Below are 20343 nucleotides of genomic sequence, written 5' to 3' on the forward strand. Positions count from 1 at the left end.
GACTAAAGGAAAAAAAGAATCATGGAGGGCCCTTATTGGTATATCCGGTAATGCAGACCCTTGGGGTGGTGTATACCGCATAGTTACCAACAAGCTGCCTAAAGCATATGTGGTCCACACCACTGATACCATGACAGGACTGAAAACACACCCGGGATGGAACAGTCAGTAACACCCTTGACTCTATTCCCAAATGATGACCAAGCTCTCACTTCTGAACAAACCAAAATCTGAAATGAGAATGAGGCATATGTATCTCCTGATATAGAACCCTCTTTCACAATAGAACTAACTAATGCATTCAGCAGAACCAAGGAAAAGAAAATGCCCTGGTCATAACTTAAATCCAATCAGAAATAATAAAAATTTTTGACAAAAAAAAAACTCAGCATCTGCTCCATCTGTATATAATTGTCTAAGTAAAGGAATATTTCCTGCTACCTGGAAACTGACAAACCTAAGATTAATTCTAAAGAATCCAGAGAAAACTCCGAATGACCCAAAATCATACAGACCAATAGCCTTGTTACCAGTTTTGGGCAAGGTATTAGAAAGGCTTATTATGTACCACCTAGAAACACACTAGGTGGTACAGGTAGCTTAAAAAAATTCAAGGAAGAACTGGACAAACTTTTGAAGCAAATGGATAGGCAAAATGGGATGGTTTTTTTTTTTTTTTTTTTTTTTTTTTTTTTGGCTGATATAAGCTTCCTTTATTGCATCATATGCCACTACTAAAACTTCATAAAACTATCATGGCCACTGATTTTAGTTTGCCATTGATTGTGCAAAAATGCTTGTGAGAAGCATATTGTGCATTGTCAAATCCAAGGATAGGCCTAAAAAAAACTCCCTTTACAACAAAATTTGACTAATTTTAAGTTTACTGAAAGAAACAAGCAGCAGGAATTAAATTTTACGAACTCCATTGAACACTAATAATTAATATTAAGGGTAAGTTGCTGCTATGGATAAAGGATGATTGAGTGGGACAAGACAGAGAGTGGTAATCAATGGGCACTGCTCTTTGTGCACTAATGTATTTCAAGTGGAGTCCCCCCCCCCCAATGTTCAGTGTTGGGCCCATTGTTGTTTTCTGTATTTATCAATGATATTGATCAGGCTTAATGTCGAAGTTTGCATATGATTATTAGCCAGGTGCAAAGAAGCCTGAGCCTTATGCTGCACCAGCCAAAAAAAATTTCTGAATTACAGAGAGAGAGAGAGAGAGAGAGAGAGAGAGAGAGAGAGAGAGAGAGAGAGAGAGAGAGTCAAAAGTAGAAAGGAATCACCAAAAGAGAGAGAGAGAGAGAGAGAGAGAGAGAGAGTCAAAAGTAGAAAGGAATCACCAAAAGAGAGAGAGAGAGAGATTCAGAAGTAGAAGGGAATCACCAAGAAAGAATGAAAGAGAGAGAGAGTTATTTATTTGTTATTTGGTTTTTAGGAGCATTAGCAACTAAGGCCATATTGCTCCGGGGATATGCGGTGGTCATTCCCTGACCTTTCCTCATCCTCCGTATTTGGTGGTCACAGGCTCGAACCCCGGTCTAATCACAAAGCATGTGCTACGCACTGCCGCTCCTGCCCACGGAGGCGCCAGAAGTAGAAGGGAATCACCAAGAAAGAGAAGAATGATGATACCCAGCTCAAGACCCTGGGTGGTACTGCAACAGGATCTTGGAAAGTTGGGCAGATAGGCTGAGAAGTGGCAACTGAAGTTTAACATTTACAAATGCAAAGTACTGCATATGGGTAGCAGTAATCCCCAGAGAAGTGTATCAACTGTGTGGTACTACACTCAGGGTAGTGGAGAATGTGGAGAATGAAAAACACATGGTGGTAATCAGGAATGTAATTGTACATTCCTGAATGTATTACATTCAGGCTTGCACATATTCTACAGACAATACCCCTATCCTCTTTGGTGTGTCATGGTCTAGTAAACTTGTGCCCAACGATTGGCTTCTGAAGGGGGTATTAAGTTATGTAGTTATTTACGATTTTTGCATTTACATTTTTAGTCATATATATTTTTTACATATTGTAATATAACATTACTATTTGTAAAATAATAAGAGAAGTTTACCTCAATATAGTACGTAGAACACTTCCATATGATACTCTCCAGAAATTAAAACAAAAAAAAAAAAAAAAAAAAAAATCGAAAAACTTACATTAGAGTAACAAATAATCAAAAATCAATTTAACACAATAAAACTCAATTTAACGCAATTAAAAATCGATTTAACGCAATTAAAAATAAGAAACTTTATTAAAAGAATTTAACGAAAAAATCATTTTACAATTTTTTCTCATCTAGTTCAGATGAGAAGTGTATATTGCAGCCTAGTTTTCTGAAATTTTCCAGAATGTCACTCATGATAGTCTCATAATCTGGGTTTGTTTCCAAAAAAATTTCGTACTATATTTTAAAGCCAGCCCAAGCATCTCTTTCAGTTTGGTTCATGAATTCTTCAAATAGAGAGTCTAGCATTAGCTTATGAATTTGAGGTCCAACAAATATTCCTGCTTTGATTTTTCACATGTAAGTGATGGGAATTTAGTGCAAACAAACAATTCAATCCACTTCAAACAAATGGTTCAACAAACCTAGCTTTATATGAAGAGGGGTAAACAGTGCTTAGTTGCAGTCTACTAGTGGCTCGTCTTTAATTTTCATTATGCCTGGCATGAGAGACTGTCTTTGTGGCAACACTTTTATTTTCCAATATTCACTTCTTTGTTGACTATCCCACATCCACAGAAAGCAAGGCATTTTTGTACAACCAGTTGCTGGCCAAGTAGCAGCCCAGCAGCTTTAAAATTTCCACAGTCTAACCAACCACAATCTTTGTACTGAATGTTTTTCCAAAAGAAACAACATTTTCATAGTTTTCTTTGAAGTGTGCTGAACGAGCAACAGGAATGGATGCATACTTGTTTCCATTGTAGAAAAGAACTCCTTTAGTGCTTTGCTTTGATGAGTCAATGTTGTTGTTGTTTGTTTGTTATTTGGTTTTTAGGAGCATTAGCAACTGAGGCCATATTGCTCCGGGATATGCAGTGTTCATTCCCTGACCTTTCCGCGTCCTCCGTATTTGGTGGTGACGGGCTCGAACCCCGGTCTAATCAAGAAGCGTGTGCTATGCACTGCTGCTCCTTCCCACCTGGTTACGGAGGCTCCCAATGAGTCAATAAATAGCCTCTGCCCTTGGCTGGTAGAAAATTCCAAAAAAGTTTATAAATGCAGGAATGTTGTTGCAATATATTATTGAGCTTTCTTTGGGAAAAATGGTCAACCGATTCTTTTTCATAATGTCTATATCATGAAAAGCCTGTTTCTGAAACCAGGAACAGAAATGAGGTTATATCCTGCCTTTTTTTTGCTATAACAAAACATATTTGGATTGTTCACACAACCATGAGTTGCCACTCTCAAAGACAGAGAATATTAAAATGGCATTAACAGCAGATGAGGCTAGCACAACTGCACCAGAAAATAACTGAATGTGGAAGAAACACTTTCAGAACATGTCTAAAACACATGACTGACTTTTGCAAAACATGTCTAAACACATTTGGGCATGTCTACATCTGTTAGTCACAAAGGAATTAGTATGCACATCACATATATATATATGGAATGTGTATCTCAGAAAACAATTCCTAGTGGTCATATAAAAACTGTAAAATCATTCTGGATGATTTTTAGAATTAGCACTAAAAGTACACCCAGAATCACTATGAATTTTGGAAACATCAAAATCTATGCAAACCAGTGTAATCAATAAGCATAATTGCTCATAGTAATGTGATTAAGAAGAATATACATATACACATATATTTATTTTTTATAACAACCCAGATGTGACTAATACATTCCATGTTATGTTACCTTTAAACCATGTTCATCGGTTCCAGTAGCAAAAACAGTTTCTTGGCCAAGAAGCCTATATACTCTATGGAGGGCATCTGCTACAACTGCAGAATGAACATGACCCATATGTGGTGCTAGACATTGGAGAAAACAAGACAAAAAAAATTAATTTAACACCCAAAAGGTTTTAAAACAAATTCAACATTAAATTAGACATGTAAATTAGAGATATTGCAAAAGAAATTTTAATCATTTTTATAAAATACCAAAATTGCTTATAATAGTTTAATATAATAAAATTGCTTATAACAAAGAAAATTTTTAAATTTTAAGAACGATCTAAAGCTCTAAAATCTAATTAAAAGAAAATTTGAAATTCTAAACATCAATCATATGTTGTATTTAAGGGATTATCATCCTCATTAAGCAATAATTAAGAGATAATTATATTTAATCTTTCTATAATTATGATCATAATTATTTTATTAATTTAATGTTAATTTTATAACAATTTAATTTCTTAATTTTAAGAAAATACTCAGTTGCAAGTAATACTGTATAAATAAGTTAACTAACTTTGTAATTTGCTAGCACTACTGATTCAATTTCTGTTATAAGTTGCTGTGCATACAAAGATTATTTTAAAACTGCAGCTTTGTGTAATCACAATTGGCCTTGTAGTTCATCATACTTTTGCATGCTTGCCAAAGTTTGGAAATCGAAAAGCGGATTACTTTTAACAGATAACCAATTTTGGCCAAAATGCTTTGGCCAAAATTGGTTATCCAATTTTGGATAACTGCATTCCAACACTGTCCAAACTGTATATTCAAATACTCCTTTCCTTCATAAATTCTCTTAAAAAATTAAACACATTATTTAAACTAAATTACAATTATTTACATTGCAAACACAAAAATAACACAATGTGGACAAACTATCTGATCACTAGTAATATGACAGTGTGCTAAACTTTGTTAAGTTTATGTACAAAATATCATTAATGCTACTTACATAAAAGCAGGTTAAACCATATATGAAGTTTGCATATATTTTTAATCTAATGTTTTAAACACATACTTATATAACATATGGCTACTATAAGTATATAACAAAGTGGCCATATGTTATATACTTATATAACATATGGCCACTTTGGTTGAACATCAGCAGAGTCATCTAATATTGCTTTTTAACCATATAACATTAAATAATGATAAATGTCTGGAGGGAAAAATTGAAAAAAAAAAAAATAACACACCAGTATATCTCAAAAATAACAAAAACGTGATTAAAAATCAGAAGATAATTAAACTTATTGGAAACTGGAAGATGTGTACAAATATCAGAAAATCTGACTAAATCAGAAGAGTCAGCAGGTATGCTTTTATTTATGCCTGCTTTAATAGGCACAAATATTTACTTCTGTTAAACCTGCCACATTGAACTTTTTTTTTGCTAGTTCTTAACTACTGTAAAAACAAGCATTACTATTCCTCCAAATCTCTAGTCATGCAATATTAATACACTTGACCACCAATTTGCAAAATATAAATGTGAAGTTTGTTTGTTGTCTTGAAGTTTTTTTAGTGCATCAACTGCTTTAATCAGAGGAAAGCAGTTCATAAAGTTTATTACATTTGATGTCTGTATATTTTTGCAGAACAATACACAAAAACAAATCATAGGGGAACTAACTATAGCTTCAATAAATATCAATTTGTGACAATTTGAAAAAAAAAATTATTAAAATATAAATAAAATAATAGTGTACACATGAAATCACTTTAGAAGACATAAAACAAATTAAACTGCCTTGGTAAATAAAATATAAATGGTGATGATGACTATGCATAAATTAAAAAAAAAAAACAGTATAACAATCAAGTCAATTCAGAAAAAATTCAGTGCCATTGAAGATATTTGTACTCTTTATTAATCAGTAAGTCAGAAGTAAAGATGATATATGGGCAGTGGCAAATGATGCAAGAAAGCAAGCTAATACATCATATGCTAAAAAAAAAAGAGAAAAAAAAACCACCCCACATCACCTGTTCAATATTTTATTCAATATTTTCTCTAGTTCTTCCTTGAATTTATTCAAATTATCCACTTCCACAACAATGGACTGGAAGTTGTTCGAACAATTAAACACCCACAACTGAGGGCAAACTCCTGCAACCATCCTTCCTCAATCTGAATTTATGCTTCCCCTCACTGGTATAGTCTGAGCAAGAGGAAGAATGTCACAAGCACTGAACTTGCTCAATTCATTCAAACCTTAAACACCTCAACCAGATCATGACACAGGTTCTTAGTCTCGAGATGCTGCAATTAAGCAGATGGGCTGAGAGGTGGAAACTGAAATTTAACACTGACAAATGTAAAGTACAGCATATGGGAAGCAGTAACCCTAGAGTAACGTATAACTGTGTGGTACTACACTGACAGGGGTAGAGAATGAAAATGACCTGGGGGTAATTGTGCAGGCAGATATGAAGTTTTCTGAGCAGTGCAGACAGTCTGCAAGAGTAGCTCATGGTGTTTTGTGAATGATATACAGAAATTTTTCTAGCAGGGATAAGGAGGTGTGTATAACCATTGCCCAACCATTGCCTTATACAAGGCAATGGTTGGGCCACACCTTGAGTACTGTATACAGGTCTGGAGGCCTCATTTTAAGAAGGATGTAGAGCTGTTAGAACAAGTACAGAGAAGGGCAAGGTTAGTGAACGGAACGAAGGGTTGGTTGTGCTTACGAAGAAAGGCTTAAGTTTTTCAAATTACAGAGTCTGAAATTAGACACCTGCGAAGTGATATGATTGAGGTGTATAAAGCCTTGAATGGTTTGAGCATGCTCAATGCAGATGGGATTCTTCCTCTTACTCAGAATAATCGCCTGAGAGGACATAAATTCAAATTGAGGAAAGACAGTTGTAGGATAGATGTGTGGAGGTTTGCCTTTAGCCAGCAGGTGGTTGATTGCTGGAACAAACTTCCATCTGTTGTTGTAGAAGTTGATAGCTTAAATAGATTCAAGGCAGAACTAGACAAACATTTAGAGCGAATGGAAGGGTGAAATGAGAAAGGGTTGTTTTTTTTTTTTTTGGCTGATGCTATATAAGCTTGCTTTCTTGAAATCGTGTACCTTTACTAATGCTAATTTTTGTAACTATAGGGCAGCGGTTCTCAAACTTTCTGAGCCCACGCCTCCCCTGACCTGTAAAATTTTCCCAGTGCCTCCCTTGAAGTAAAGCATCTATAATTGAGCAATTTCTTATTTTTAATATGTTAATAAATAATTATTAATACTACATTAAATAATAAGCATCTGTAGTTCTAAATTACTAATGATTATTATCAGTAAGTAATCACGCGAAAAACAATAAAAAAAAAATCGCATACCGCTGAAACCATATTTTCAACCATGCAGCTAATGCTATACTATGCAATCTACCTATATATGTCATACATAGTATGGACAAAATTATATATATTACATTACATCATATCAATCATAATTCATCAATCCATTTCCGCAAAATATAATTTTTTTTTTTCCAAATGTTTATCTCATGTTTATATCGAAGTTAGGTTTATATCGAAGAGTGAGATAGGTGGCGGTAAATGCTTTAAAAAATTGGTTATAAAATTTAATGTTATGTTATGAAAGTTTATTTATATGAATAAATTTTTTTATTTATATATGTTGTGTTATGAAAATTACATTTCTGTTAAACTTTTTGTGCCTCCTTTTGCACTAGTTCGTGCCTCCCCAGGGAGGCAAGCCTCTCAGTTTGGAAATCGCTGCTATAGGGATACACTTAAATAGAAAGGGTGCAAGAATTTTTGCTGATGCTATCGAGACAGTGTTAGGTGGGTCGGAAAAATGCTAGATTGGGGGGGGGATACAAGGACTAATAGATTAACAGTAGCCACTGGCAGAGGTGAAAATGCTTCTATGGGAATGAGCAGAAGCCTGGAAAACAAGATACAGGATATTTCAGAGACTGCTGGGAGTCATTGTGGTACAAGTAAACACATGGGTTGTGTTAGGAGCTAAGAATAGGAACAGGTGCATGTATACTTGCGTGTACACCAATTCTAGGAGTTTAGTAAATAAATTTGATGAATTCGAGGTAGTGCTCAAAGCATCAAAGGTGGATATTGTTGGGATATCAGAGACGTGGTGTCACACAAATATAAGGAAGGCAGCACTGGAATTTGGGGAGTACAATGTGTAAAGAAAGGATAGACAGGATAGGAAGGGAGGAGGGGTTATGATATTAGTTAAGAAACACAAAATCCAAGGAAGTGAAGCCAGTCAACATTGCTGACAGTGCAGTGTCTACTCAGTTTGGTGTGACATAAGCATAGGGAGATCAAATTTGAGAGTAGGAGTGTGCTATAGGCCTAATGACTCTGATGAGTATAATAAGAAATTGTACAGGGAAATAAGAGTGGGCCAGTAAATCAGAGAGTCTTATAATGGGGAATTTTAATTTCCCAGATATTGACTGGAATTTGTGGGTTGGACACACACACACTAGCAAGGCTTTTGTGGATTTATTGGATGATTGTTTTCTACATCAGCATGTTTGGGAGGCAACTAGAGGGAGTAATACTTTTGATTTATCAGTAGTGATTCTTCATGCATTAAGAATCTGCAGATAAAGGAACCACTAAGTGGCAGTGATCACAGAATGCTGAATTGGGATTTACACAAAGAGGTAATTACCATCAGGGGTAAAGGGAAGGGTTTTTGCTTTCGTAAAGGCGACTACGATGGTCTGAGACAGTATTTAAATTCTATACAGTGGGACCAACTGATGATGTTACCAACAGCAAATTCAAAATGGGAAGCGTTCAAAGAACTTATCTTGGAAGCTACTAGGCTTTATATACCAACTAAGAAATATTGTTCAAGGTTAGGCCTAAATGGATGTCAGATGAACTAATGAGACATAGGGCAGAGAAGAAAAATGCATGGGATACATATAAATTAACATGTGACACAGAAGCCTGTGACAGATATAAGTTGATCTGTAACCAAGTTACAAACAAGGTTAGGCAGGCTAAGGCAGATTATGAGAAATCTTTGGCAAAGGATGCAAAGAAAAACAGCAAACAGTTCTTTATTTATGTAAACTCTAGAAGAAAGGGGATGAATCAGATTGGTCCACTTGATATCGATGGTTCAACTGTTGATGATCCTGTTCAGGTAGCTAACAAACTAAATGAATATTTTGCATCTACATTCACATATGAGGAGTTATTCAGCGAGGGAATGCCAGAGGTGTATTCAACTCTGGCGGTAAGCTCGATAATCTTGTAATAACTGAGAGTAAAGTGGAGGAGAAATTGTTGAAGATAAACACAAGAAAGGCACCTGGGGTGGATAGGATCTATCCAGTTATATTAAAGGAGGCAGCAAGGCAACTAAGCAAGCCCTTAGCCATAATTATGAGAGCATCCTTTGGACTCAGGTGAGGTTCCCACGGACTGGAGATGTGCAAATGTATCCCCAATTCACAAAGGAGGATCAAAGGCTGACACAAGTAATTATAGACCTGTGAGTTTAACTTCTGGAGGCACTGGTTAAAGAAGCACTGCAGGATCATTTAGACAAGACTTCAGTTATAGCTCGGACACAGCATGACTTTGTAAAGGGAAAGTCTTGCCTGACCAATTTTATTGGATACTATGATGCAGTCACAAAAGAACTGGATGCAGGGAATAACTCTGATATTATATACTTGGATCTTAGAAAGGCTTTTGATACTGTTGCACATGGAAGACTGCTGCACAAATCGGAGCAGTGTGGCATTGGAGGCAAATTGCTGCTATGGATAAAGGGGTGGTTGAGGGGGAGAAGACAGAGAGTGGTAATCAATGGACACTGCTCATCATGGACTAATGTTATTAGTGGAGTCCCTCAGGGTTCAGTGTTGGGTCCATTATTGTTTTCTGTATTTATAAATAATATTGATGATGGTATATCAAGCTTAATGTCCAAGTTTGCAGACGATACAAAGGTTGGCAGTTTGTTAAGGACACTACTGACGTTATGCTGCTGCTGCAACAGGATCTGGAAAGGTTGAGCAGATGCGCTGAGAGGTGGGAAATGAAGTTTAACATTGACAAATGTAAAGTACTACATATGGAAAACAGCAACCCCGGAGCAACGTATCAACTCTGTGGTACTACATTGACAGTAGTAGAGAATGAAAAGGACCTTGGGGGTAATTGTGCAGATATGAAGTTATCTGAGCAGTGCAGACGGGCTGCAAGAGTAGTGCATGGTGTCTTATCAATGATATACAGGAATTTTTCTAGCAGGGATATGGAGGTTTTTTTTTTTTTTTTTTTATTTGGTAGTTGTTGGCGCATCGGCTTCTGTGGCCATATTGCACCTCCCAAGGTTTTTGCAGTACTTTGATCCAAGCCCGAGGCGGGAATCGAACCCACGACCTTTGGGTTGCCGGGCAGGTACTTTACCCACTTGGCTAGCCCGGTCGGCGGATATGGAGGTGATTATTCTCTTGTATAAGGCAATGGTCAGGCCACACTTTATACAGGTGTGGAGGCCTCATTTCAAGAAGGATGTAGAGCTGCTGGAATGAGTACAGAGAAGGGCAACAAGATTGGTGAATGGAACAAAGGGTTGCTCTTATGAAGATAGGCTTAAGTTTTGCAAATTACAGTGTCTGGAGGGGCATAAATTCAAATTGAGGAAAGACAGATGTAGGATAGATGTTCAGAAATTTGGCTTTAGCCAGCGGGTAGTTGGTTGGTGGAATAGACTTTCATCCCTTGTTGTGAAAGTTGATAGCCGAAATAAATTTAAGGCTCAGCTGGACAGGTATTTCGAATGAATGGAGGGGTGAAGTGGAAGTGGTTTTTTTTTTTTTTTTTTTTGGCTGATGCTGCATAAACTTGCTTTCTTGCATCATATGCCTCTACTAATGCTAACTAAAGTCTTTCTTGGTAAGTCCACCCTTTTGTTCACTTCACTAATCTCATTGCACTTCTTGGCATCTGTTCCAGCAGATTTACATCCTTCCTAAAATGAAGCCTCCAGATCTGTTACAGTACTCAAGATCATAACCACGGAACTCCTTACCTCCTTATCCCTGCTAGCAAAGTTTTTGTATAACAATGACAAATCCCCATGAGTTGTCCTGGCAGCCTGTCTGCACTATCAGAGAACTTTACATCTGACTGTACAATTAACTCCAGGCCTTTTTAATTTTCCACTACTCTAAGTGTAGTACCACACAGTTACTACATTAATCTGGAATTACAAAATACCCACATGCAGTAACTTCATTTGTCAATGTTAAAATTCAACTCTCACTTCTCAGCTCATTGGCATAAGTTTTCTAGATCCTGCTGCAATATCTCTCATATCTCATTAACCACCCTGCCAACCTTTGTATCATCTTTGTATCATGCAAAGTTAGACATTAAGCCTGATATACCTTCATCAATATCATTAATAAATACTGAAAACAACAATGGGCACAGCAGTTCGAACCCTGGAGGATTCCACTAATAACATTTGTCAATGGAGAGTAGTGGCCATTGATAACCACTCTCCAAATCAACCATTCCATTATCCATAGCAGTAGGCATTTGCAAGACGCTCCACTTGATATAGACGGCAGACAGTGATCGTAGGACAACTCAGCTGGATTTTTGTATATTTTCCTCAAGCACTTAACATGGATCCCTTGATTCTTAAGGTAACCATAGATGAAGAGAAGTAATTTATTTGAGGTAAGAGTTTTGTTCTTGATAGTTCATATATATTTGTGTTTTTGAGCATATTTCTGCACGGTGCGATCGCTATAGCACTAGTGGTAACGATCTTACTGTCAGAACCCTTGACTTGCCTACACCTCAAGGGCCCAAAATTCTTAACTATATTAGACAGAAAACAAGTTATATCAAGGTTATCTTTAATAGGGAACTTAGATCTAGTAATAGATTTAAGATATTTTTAATAAAATATCAATGAAAATAGCAATGAAAATACAGAGAACAAAACAGAAGAGGAAATAAGGTTTGAAACCATTAACCAGATTCAAGACCCAATCAAACAAATTAAAGAGTTAAAACTATACCTAGAAGACTTTCTCCACAAGCAAACAAATAGAATAACGTCTGCACAAGACTACAGATAGTCAACTGCTGGACAGTCTTGGAGCAAAGAGTCATAGAGTTGAACACAGAAAACAGAGTTTTAAAAACCAAAGTGGAAACTGTGACAGAAGAAAAAAATAATTCTTGCTTTTGCTTGAATGGCCATTGGACTCAGGGGCACTGGCTTCTGAATCTATTTTCCATCCATATTATTAATACCTTTTCCATCTTTGATATAGCACCTGAACGCTGTTTTGTGATCACTGTTGGGGAAAACTGGCCCCGGTGTAAAATACATTGATCCTTTAACATGTTCTTTTATATGCGCACTGTCCCTTAAAACAGTATTCACTGTTGAAGCAGTGAGACCTAATTCCGTGCAATAGAGGACAAACTTTATCCTGCTTCGTACTTCTTAATTAATCATCTTTATTTTGTTTCGTTTCCTAGCACTGCCACCACTTCCACTTTCCGTTGATCGTTTTCCCTTCATCACTGTAATAAGTAAATAGGAATGAAGAGAAGATTCTGAAAATTTATTTCTTTTTTATATGATTGAAGATTTCTGTGAAGGGAGAACACCATATTAACGTAAAAATCCACAGAATTCCAGTTATCGGAATTATTGCAAATGCAAGAAGATCGAGTTTACTACTCGTTTATAATTGATTACACTAACAGAAAAGACCAATAAACGGGAAAGTGCAAATTGTTTTTATTGTTTTATGGTAGTGACCTCCAAAAATGTGTTTTTGAAAAATATTACAAAAGGCATTCAAAATTGATTCTTATAACGAACATATGATAACAATGAAAGTGTAGTGCAATTTCCATTATAAAAATGAACAAAATTTTAGAGAGATAAATAGCTTAGTTATATAGCAAAAATTTCAACTTGCAAGGTCTTGGAATGAATTACCAAAAAAAAACAATGTGTTATTGGGTTCAACATTACGATATTTTCACGATACCTCCATTTATTCCTACGGGATGCAAAATACATTTCTGTGATTTTTTTTAAGTTTGCACCAACCAGCAAAAACTTACGTAAAGTTGAATTTGCGTAAGTCAGGGAGTTCCTGTAATTGGGGATTTTAACTTTCCAGATATTGACTGGAACTTGTGGGTTGGTCACTCGCATGCTAGCAAGGCTTTTGTGGATTTACTGGATGACTGTTTTCTACAGCAGCATGTTCGAGAGGCAACCAGAGGGAGTAATACTCTTGACCTGATTATCAGCAGTGGTTATTCATGGATTAAGAATTTGCAGATAAAGGAACCACTAGGTGACAATGTTCACAATGTACTGATGTGGGATTTTACTTAAAGATGTAATTACAATCAAGGGTAAAGAGAAGGGTTTTTGCTTTCGTTAAAGATGACTACAGTAGCCTCAGACAGTTTTTTAAATTCTATACAGTGGGATCAACTGAAGATGTTAAAAACAGTGAATTCTAAATGGGAAGCCTTCAAAGAATTAATTTTGGAAGCTACTAGGCTTTTCATATCAACTAAGAAATACTATTCAAGGTTTAGACCTAAATGGATGTCAGAAGAACTAATGAGGCTCATAGCAGGGTAAAAACATGCATGGGATGCATATAAATGTCAGGTGACACAGAAGCCTATGGCAGATATAAGCTAGTCTGTAATCAAGTCACAGAGGAAGTTTGACGAGCAAAGGCTGATTATGTGAAATCCTTCGCAAAGGATGCAAAGAAAAACAACAAAGAATTCTTTACTTATGTAAACTGTAGAAGGAAGGGGATGAATCACATTGGACCACTTGATATTGGTGGTTAGACTGTTGATGACACTGCTCAGATAGCTGACAAACTAAATGAGTATTTTGCATCTACATTCACACATAAGGAATTCGGTAAGGAAGGGGAGAACGGAAGTTAACAAAACTCTAATAGGGAGCTAAATGGTTTTGTAATAATACAGAGCAAACTGGAGGAGAAATTGTTGAAGTTAAACATAAAAAAGGCACCTGGGGTGGATGGAATCTATTCATTTATATTAAAGGAGGCAGCAAAGGAAGTAAGCAATATAATTATGAGAGCATCCTTAGAATCGGGGAAGATCCCCTATGGACTGGAGATGTGCAAATGTATCTCCAATTCACAAAAGGGGGTAAAAGGTGACAAATAATTATAGACTTGTTAGTTTAACTTCTGTTCTGGGGAAAATAAGAGTGCCAACGGTTAAAGAAGTGTTGCAGGATCACCAAGACAAGACTTCATTAATAATTCAGACACAGCATGGATTTCTTAAGGGAGGTTCTTGTCTGACCAATCTGACTGGACACTATGATCTGATCACAAAGGAACTGGATGCAAAAAATAATTTTTATATCATATACTTGGATTTTAGGAAAGCTTTTGATATTGCTGCACACTGAAGACTGCTATACAAATTGGAGCAGTATGGCATTAAGGGCAAGTTGCTACAATGGATAAAGAGATGGTTGAGTGGGAGATGGCAGAAAGTGGTAGGTAATAAATGGACACTGCTACTGCAATAGGATCTAGAAAAGTTGGGCAGATGGGCTAAGCTGCAACTGAAGTTTAACATTGACAAATGCTAAAGTACTACATATTGGGTAGCAGTAATAACCCTAGAGCAATGTACCAACTGTGTGGTACTATACTCAGGGTAGTAGAGAATAAAAAAGACATCAGGGTATTTGTGCAGTCAAATATGAAATTTTCTGACAGTGTAGACAGACTGCCAGAGAAGCACACAGGGTCTTGTCAATGTTATACAGGAATTTTTCTAGTAGAGATAAGAAGGTGATTATCCCCTTGTATAAGGCAATGGTCAGGCCACACCGTGAGTACTGCATACAGGTCTGGAGGCCTCATTTTAGGAAGGATGTAGAGCTGCTGGAACAAATACAAATAAGGGCAACGAGATTGCTAAGGGTTACAAATGGATGCTCTTAACAAAAAAGGCTTAAGTTCTGCAAATTGCAGCATCTGGAGACTTGGCACCTGCAAGGTGATCTGGTTGAGGTGTATAAGGCTTTGAATGGTTTAAGCAAGTTCAATGCTGATGGGATTCTTCTTCTCACTCAGATTACACACTTGAGGGCACATAAATTTAAATTGAGGAAAGATAGTTGCAGAATAGATGTGCAGAAATTTGCCTTTTGTTAGCGGGTGGTTGATTCTCGAACAACCTTCCCTCTTTCGTTGTGGAACTTGATAGCTTCCATAAAAATTCAAGGAAGAACTGGACAAATGGTTTGGAGCAAATGGTTAGGTGAAATGGGAAGTCAGTTTTTTTTTTTTTTTCTTTTGGCTGATGTATAAGCTTGCTTACCTGCATCATATGCCACTACTAATGCTAATTCATTACAGCACACCATTTGAGGTACTGCTGGATGCTTATAAGAATCACATGCAGTGAACATATTAGACAAGAGGAGTACTTAAATTATTACTACTTAAATAAATTCTATTTATTTAAGAATTTATTCTTAAATAAATAGAATTATTTAAGAATATTTTTATAGAATTTATTTAAGTAGTAATAAATTATTACTACTTAAATCAATTCTATAAAACTTATTCTTTCATTATACTAAGTGCAGTTTAATAATTATATAGCAAGATTAGACACAACCTGTTGCTGACATCTCACAGTTGCAACATGGGAATGAGGTTGCCTAAAAGAAAAATAGCTTTTTTGTCACGTAGCACAGATTGAACACCAAAAAAAATTTGATATCACATAATTAGTAGTATATTGAGATGAATGCATACCCAGTTAGAGAATACTGATGGGCAAAGGTACAATTAAAAATAAAAGAGGATATGACTATTTACAAATTTTAAAAATAACAGAAACATTTTTAAAAATTTGTAAACTGATTTTATTATTTTAAATAGCAGACAGTTAGTTTTATTTATTTTCAAAGCAGACAGATTTCATTTTTTAATATCTGTTCAAATTCATTCAAAATGACACTGGTGGTCTCTGTAAAATTTGGTCAATTGAATGGTAGTCTTCTGCACTGGAAATTTTAGGAATCATTACCAAATACAGTCAGATCAGGCATGCACTAGCAACTTTAGTTGGGTAACTATTTAGTTCGAACACACTGCTATATGTGAGGTGTATACACAGTTTTTTATTGAAGAAACTAAAAAGATGAAATGTGTAACATTCTTGAGGCAACTATTCCTGTATGAAATGGGACACATGTTTCAGTATGTTAACACATACACACTAGTGATGAAACAGTTGCCTGCTGCTCATGTTGCTTACAGTGATGTTCTTATCACAAAGCAGTGTAATATGAAGCCCCAAACATTAATGAATTATTAAAGCTGTCATTACTCATTCAGAAATATACATTTGAAAAAATTTTCCTAGATAGTTTTTTAAACCTGCAGTGGTGGCACCCCTAATTGTTACAAAAACAGCGGTGATATAACAAACATATGTAAACTTTCTTGTTAATTTCTGGAAAAGTTTTATGAGCTTTTAAAATTCTGCTTGTAGATGACCAATATTTCATTTTTTCTTAATAGATTCCAATATTTATTTTGTATTTTTTAAGTTGTTAACAAAAAAAATTTTAATAAAAAAAAAAAGTTTTTTTTTACACTTTAAAAAAATGATAATAGTAGTAATAATTATGCTGAATATTAAAGAAAAATTATTATACACAAAATATTGGCATTAGCATTAGTAGAGGAATACGATGCAAGAAAGCAAGCTTAAGCAGCATCAGCAAAAAAAAAAAACTCCTATTTCACCCTTTTATCATTCCAAATGCCTGTCCAGCTTAGCCTAAAATTTATTTAGGTATCAACTTCCACAACAAAAGATGGAAGTCTGTTCCACCAATCAACCACCCACTGGCTAAAGACAAACTCCCACACATCCATTCTACAACTGTCTTTCCTCAATTTGAATCTATGCCCTTCAGGTTCTTAATCCAAGCAAGAGGAAGAATCCCATCAGCATTCAGCTTGCTCAACCCATTGAAGGCCTTATACACCTCAATCAAATCACCTCGCAGGTGCCTACTCACCAGGCACTGCAATTTGCAGAACTTAAAGCCTTTCTTGATAAGAGCACCCCTTTGTTCCTCTCACCAATCTTGTTGCCCTTCTTTGTACTCGTTCTAGCAACTCTACATCCTTTTTTAAATGAGGCCTCCAGACCTGTACACGGTACTCTAAGTGTGGCCTGACCATTGCCTGGTACAACGGGATAATCACCTCCCTGTCCCTGCTAGCAAAATTCCTTTATACCATTGACAAAACTCCATGACCTGCCCTGGCAGCCCGTCTGCACAGCTCTGCAAACTTCATATTTGACTGCACAATTACCCCAAGGTCTTTTTCACTTTGCGCTTTCCTCAGTGTAGTACCACACAGTTGGTATGTTTCTCTTGGGTTGTTGCTACCCAAATGCAGTACTTTGCATTTGTCAATGTTAAACTTTAGTTGCCGCTTCTCAGCCCGTTTGCCCAACTTATCTATATCCAGTTGGAGTAGCATACTGTCTTTACTGTTGTTAACAACCCTGCCAACCTTTGTATCATCTGCAAACTTGAACATTAATCCTGATATACCTTCATCAATATCATTGGTGAATACACAAAACAACAATGGGCCCAGCACTGAACCCTGAGAAATTCCACTAATAACATTTGTCCACGAAGAGCAGTGTTCATTGATTACCACTCTATGTCGTCTCCCACTCAACCATCCCTTTATCCATTTTAGCAAGTTACCCTTAACGCCATACCTCTCCAATTTGTACAGCATTCTTCCATGTACAGCAGTATCAAAAGCTTTCCTGAAATCCAAGTATATGATATCAAAATTATTTTTGACATTCAGTTCCTCGGTGACCACATCATAGTATTCAATCAAACTGTTCAGAGAAGACCTCCCTTTAACAAATCCATAAAAAAAAGTAAAGTGCAGCCATTATCAACCCACTGCAGGATGGAAGCCTCCTCAACAATTCATGCTGAGGGAAATAGACCATAATCTGCCACGCTGGTCCAGTGCAGGTTGGCAGATCGACCGTATTCAGCAGTCAGGGGCTTGAACCCGGGTCTACTCAAAGAGCGCGTGCTACTGCACTCCCGCTCCTGACCACTCAGCTATGGAAACCCATGCTTTGTCTTAACTATTACTGCAGTCTTGTCTAGATGATCCTGCAATGCTTCTTTAACCAGTGACTCCATTATTTTCCCTGGAACACAAGTTAAACTAACAGGTCTATAGTTACTTGTGTCACCTTTTGAACTCCCTTTGTGAATTAGTGACACATTTGCACACCTCCAGTCCATGAGGACCTCCGCTGAGCCCAAGGAAGCTCTCATAATTATGGCAAAGGGTTTGCTTACTTCCTTTGCTGCCTCCTTTAATATAACTGGATAGATCCCATCCACCCCAGGTGCCTTCCTTATGTTTAACTTCAACAATTTCTCCTCCACTTTTCTCTCAGTTATTACAAAATCACAGCTCCCTGTTAGAGTTTGATAAACTTCTGGCATTCCCCTAATTGAATAACTCCTCATGTGTGAATGTAGATGCAAAAATACTCATTCAGTTTATCAGTGACCTGAGCATGATCATCAATGGTCAACCCATCTATGTTAAGTGGTTCAATCTGATTCATCCCTTTCCTTCTAGAGTTTATATAAGTAAAGAACTCTTTGCTATTTTTCTTTGCATCCTTTTCCAAGGATTTCTCGTAATCTGCCTTCACCTGCCTAACCTCCTTTGTGACTTGATTATAGATAAGCTTATATCTGCCACAGCTTCTGTGTCACCTGATAATTTATATGCATCCCATACATTTTTCTTCTCTGCTACGAGCCTCATTAATTCATCTGACATCTATTTTTTTTTTTTTTTTTTTTATGAAAACGCCAAACACGAAAGGTATCAAAACCTATAGTACTTAGTACCGTGCATGGGTTAAAGGAGAAGTATGGGGGATGGGGGATGCCGGAAACTTTGCTCTAGAGACTAAACATGGGTTTCACCACTTCAAGCCTCCAATAAGCAAAGTGGTGGTATTTCACCGGTTGATGAAAGTCATCTACCACCTAATTTAGGCCTGAACCTTGAACGATATTTCTTAGTTGGAATGAAAAGCCTAGTAGCCACCAAGATTAAGTCCCTGAAGGCTTCCCATTTAGAATTCAACATTGGTAACATCATCATCATGCAAAAAAAACTTTTAACTTTTTTTTTTTAATGAAAACCCCAAACATTAGAGGTAAGACCCTATACTACTTAGTACCGTACATGGACAGAGGGTTGAGACGATGACAGATGATACTTGTTGACATTAGTCTTGGGAAACTCTGGAAAAAAAAAAGTAAACAATTCAAAATACACACCCGGTAAAAATTTGTCTATATTTAGGAAGGTAGGTAGAAAAAAAATCTGATTTTTATTGCCAACCAACAATTAACATGGGCTCATTATTTTCAAGATGGATCTCACAGGTGTAGTACCACTGCTGGAAGGTTAAAAATTTAAAAAAAATTAAATACAAGAATTTATCCTCATATTTTTTAATTTTTTTTTAAATTTGTTTTTATACATTTGTTCTTTCACACATAAAAATAATTTTAAATAATTAAATACATTATATAAAAATATTATATATAAATATTATTTTATATTAGTAAGATCAAATAATTTTAAGAGTAATAAAAACACTAATTTCTAAGGCTATTTACACCAAACAGATATTTCACTAATTTTAACAAACTCACTTTAGTAGCATGGTAAATATAAATGCAGAATATTAGTATCCAATAAATTTAAATATCTATGGATAGGACTATTACATCTGTAGTCATTTGAAAAAATCAGATGGAATAATTTGCATATCCTTAAATGTTATGAGGGGACTTTGTAAGAGATGTAAGGAAGCAGTTTGGTGAACTGCCCTGCATTTCTTACATTTAATATGTATCATTTTAAACTTTATATATTAATATTGACCCATCAGCAGTAGTTGAAAATTCAATTCCTCTGTGCATGCAAAAAATAATTCAAAATTGTTAATTTTTTTATGACATCTATATTTTCAATCTTTTCTGAACACCTGCGAAAAATCAATGTTCTATATTAAAAACATTTTTAATTAACTATTCCAACACTATTCAACCCAAGCACAGTACTAAGTACTATAGGTTCTAATACCTCTTATGTTTGGGGTTTTCATAAAAAAAAAACTATGGTATAACCCTGGCACTAGAGAATTGAAAGGTGAATCTGTGGTAACCAAAGATGAAGAAAATATAATAATGGAAGAACTAGAGTTAA

General features: G+C 35.9%; 1 protein-coding gene across 1 annotated transcript in view; it reads right to left on the reverse strand.

Moving 5' to 3' along the window:
• The window catches only part of MetRS-m (Methionyl-tRNA synthetase, mitochondrial), a 197439-nt gene that overhangs the window by 150594 nt on the left and 26502 nt on the right, over positions 1 to 20343 (reverse strand). The window contains exon 3 of the mRNA XM_090382639.1: positions 3896 to 4011. Within this exon, the coding sequence (XP_090238765.1) occupies positions 3896 to 4011 (116 nt within the window). The remainder of the gene's footprint in view (positions 1 to 3895; positions 4012 to 20343) is intronic.

The sequence above is a fragment of the Mastigoproctus giganteus genome, chromosome 1 (genome assembly GCF_048544385.1).
Source record: "Mastigoproctus giganteus isolate SK-2022 chromosome 1, ASM4854438v1, whole genome shotgun sequence".
In the NCBI taxonomy this organism is placed as follows: Eukaryota; Metazoa; Arthropoda; class Arachnida; order Uropygi; family Thelyphonidae; genus Mastigoproctus; species Mastigoproctus giganteus.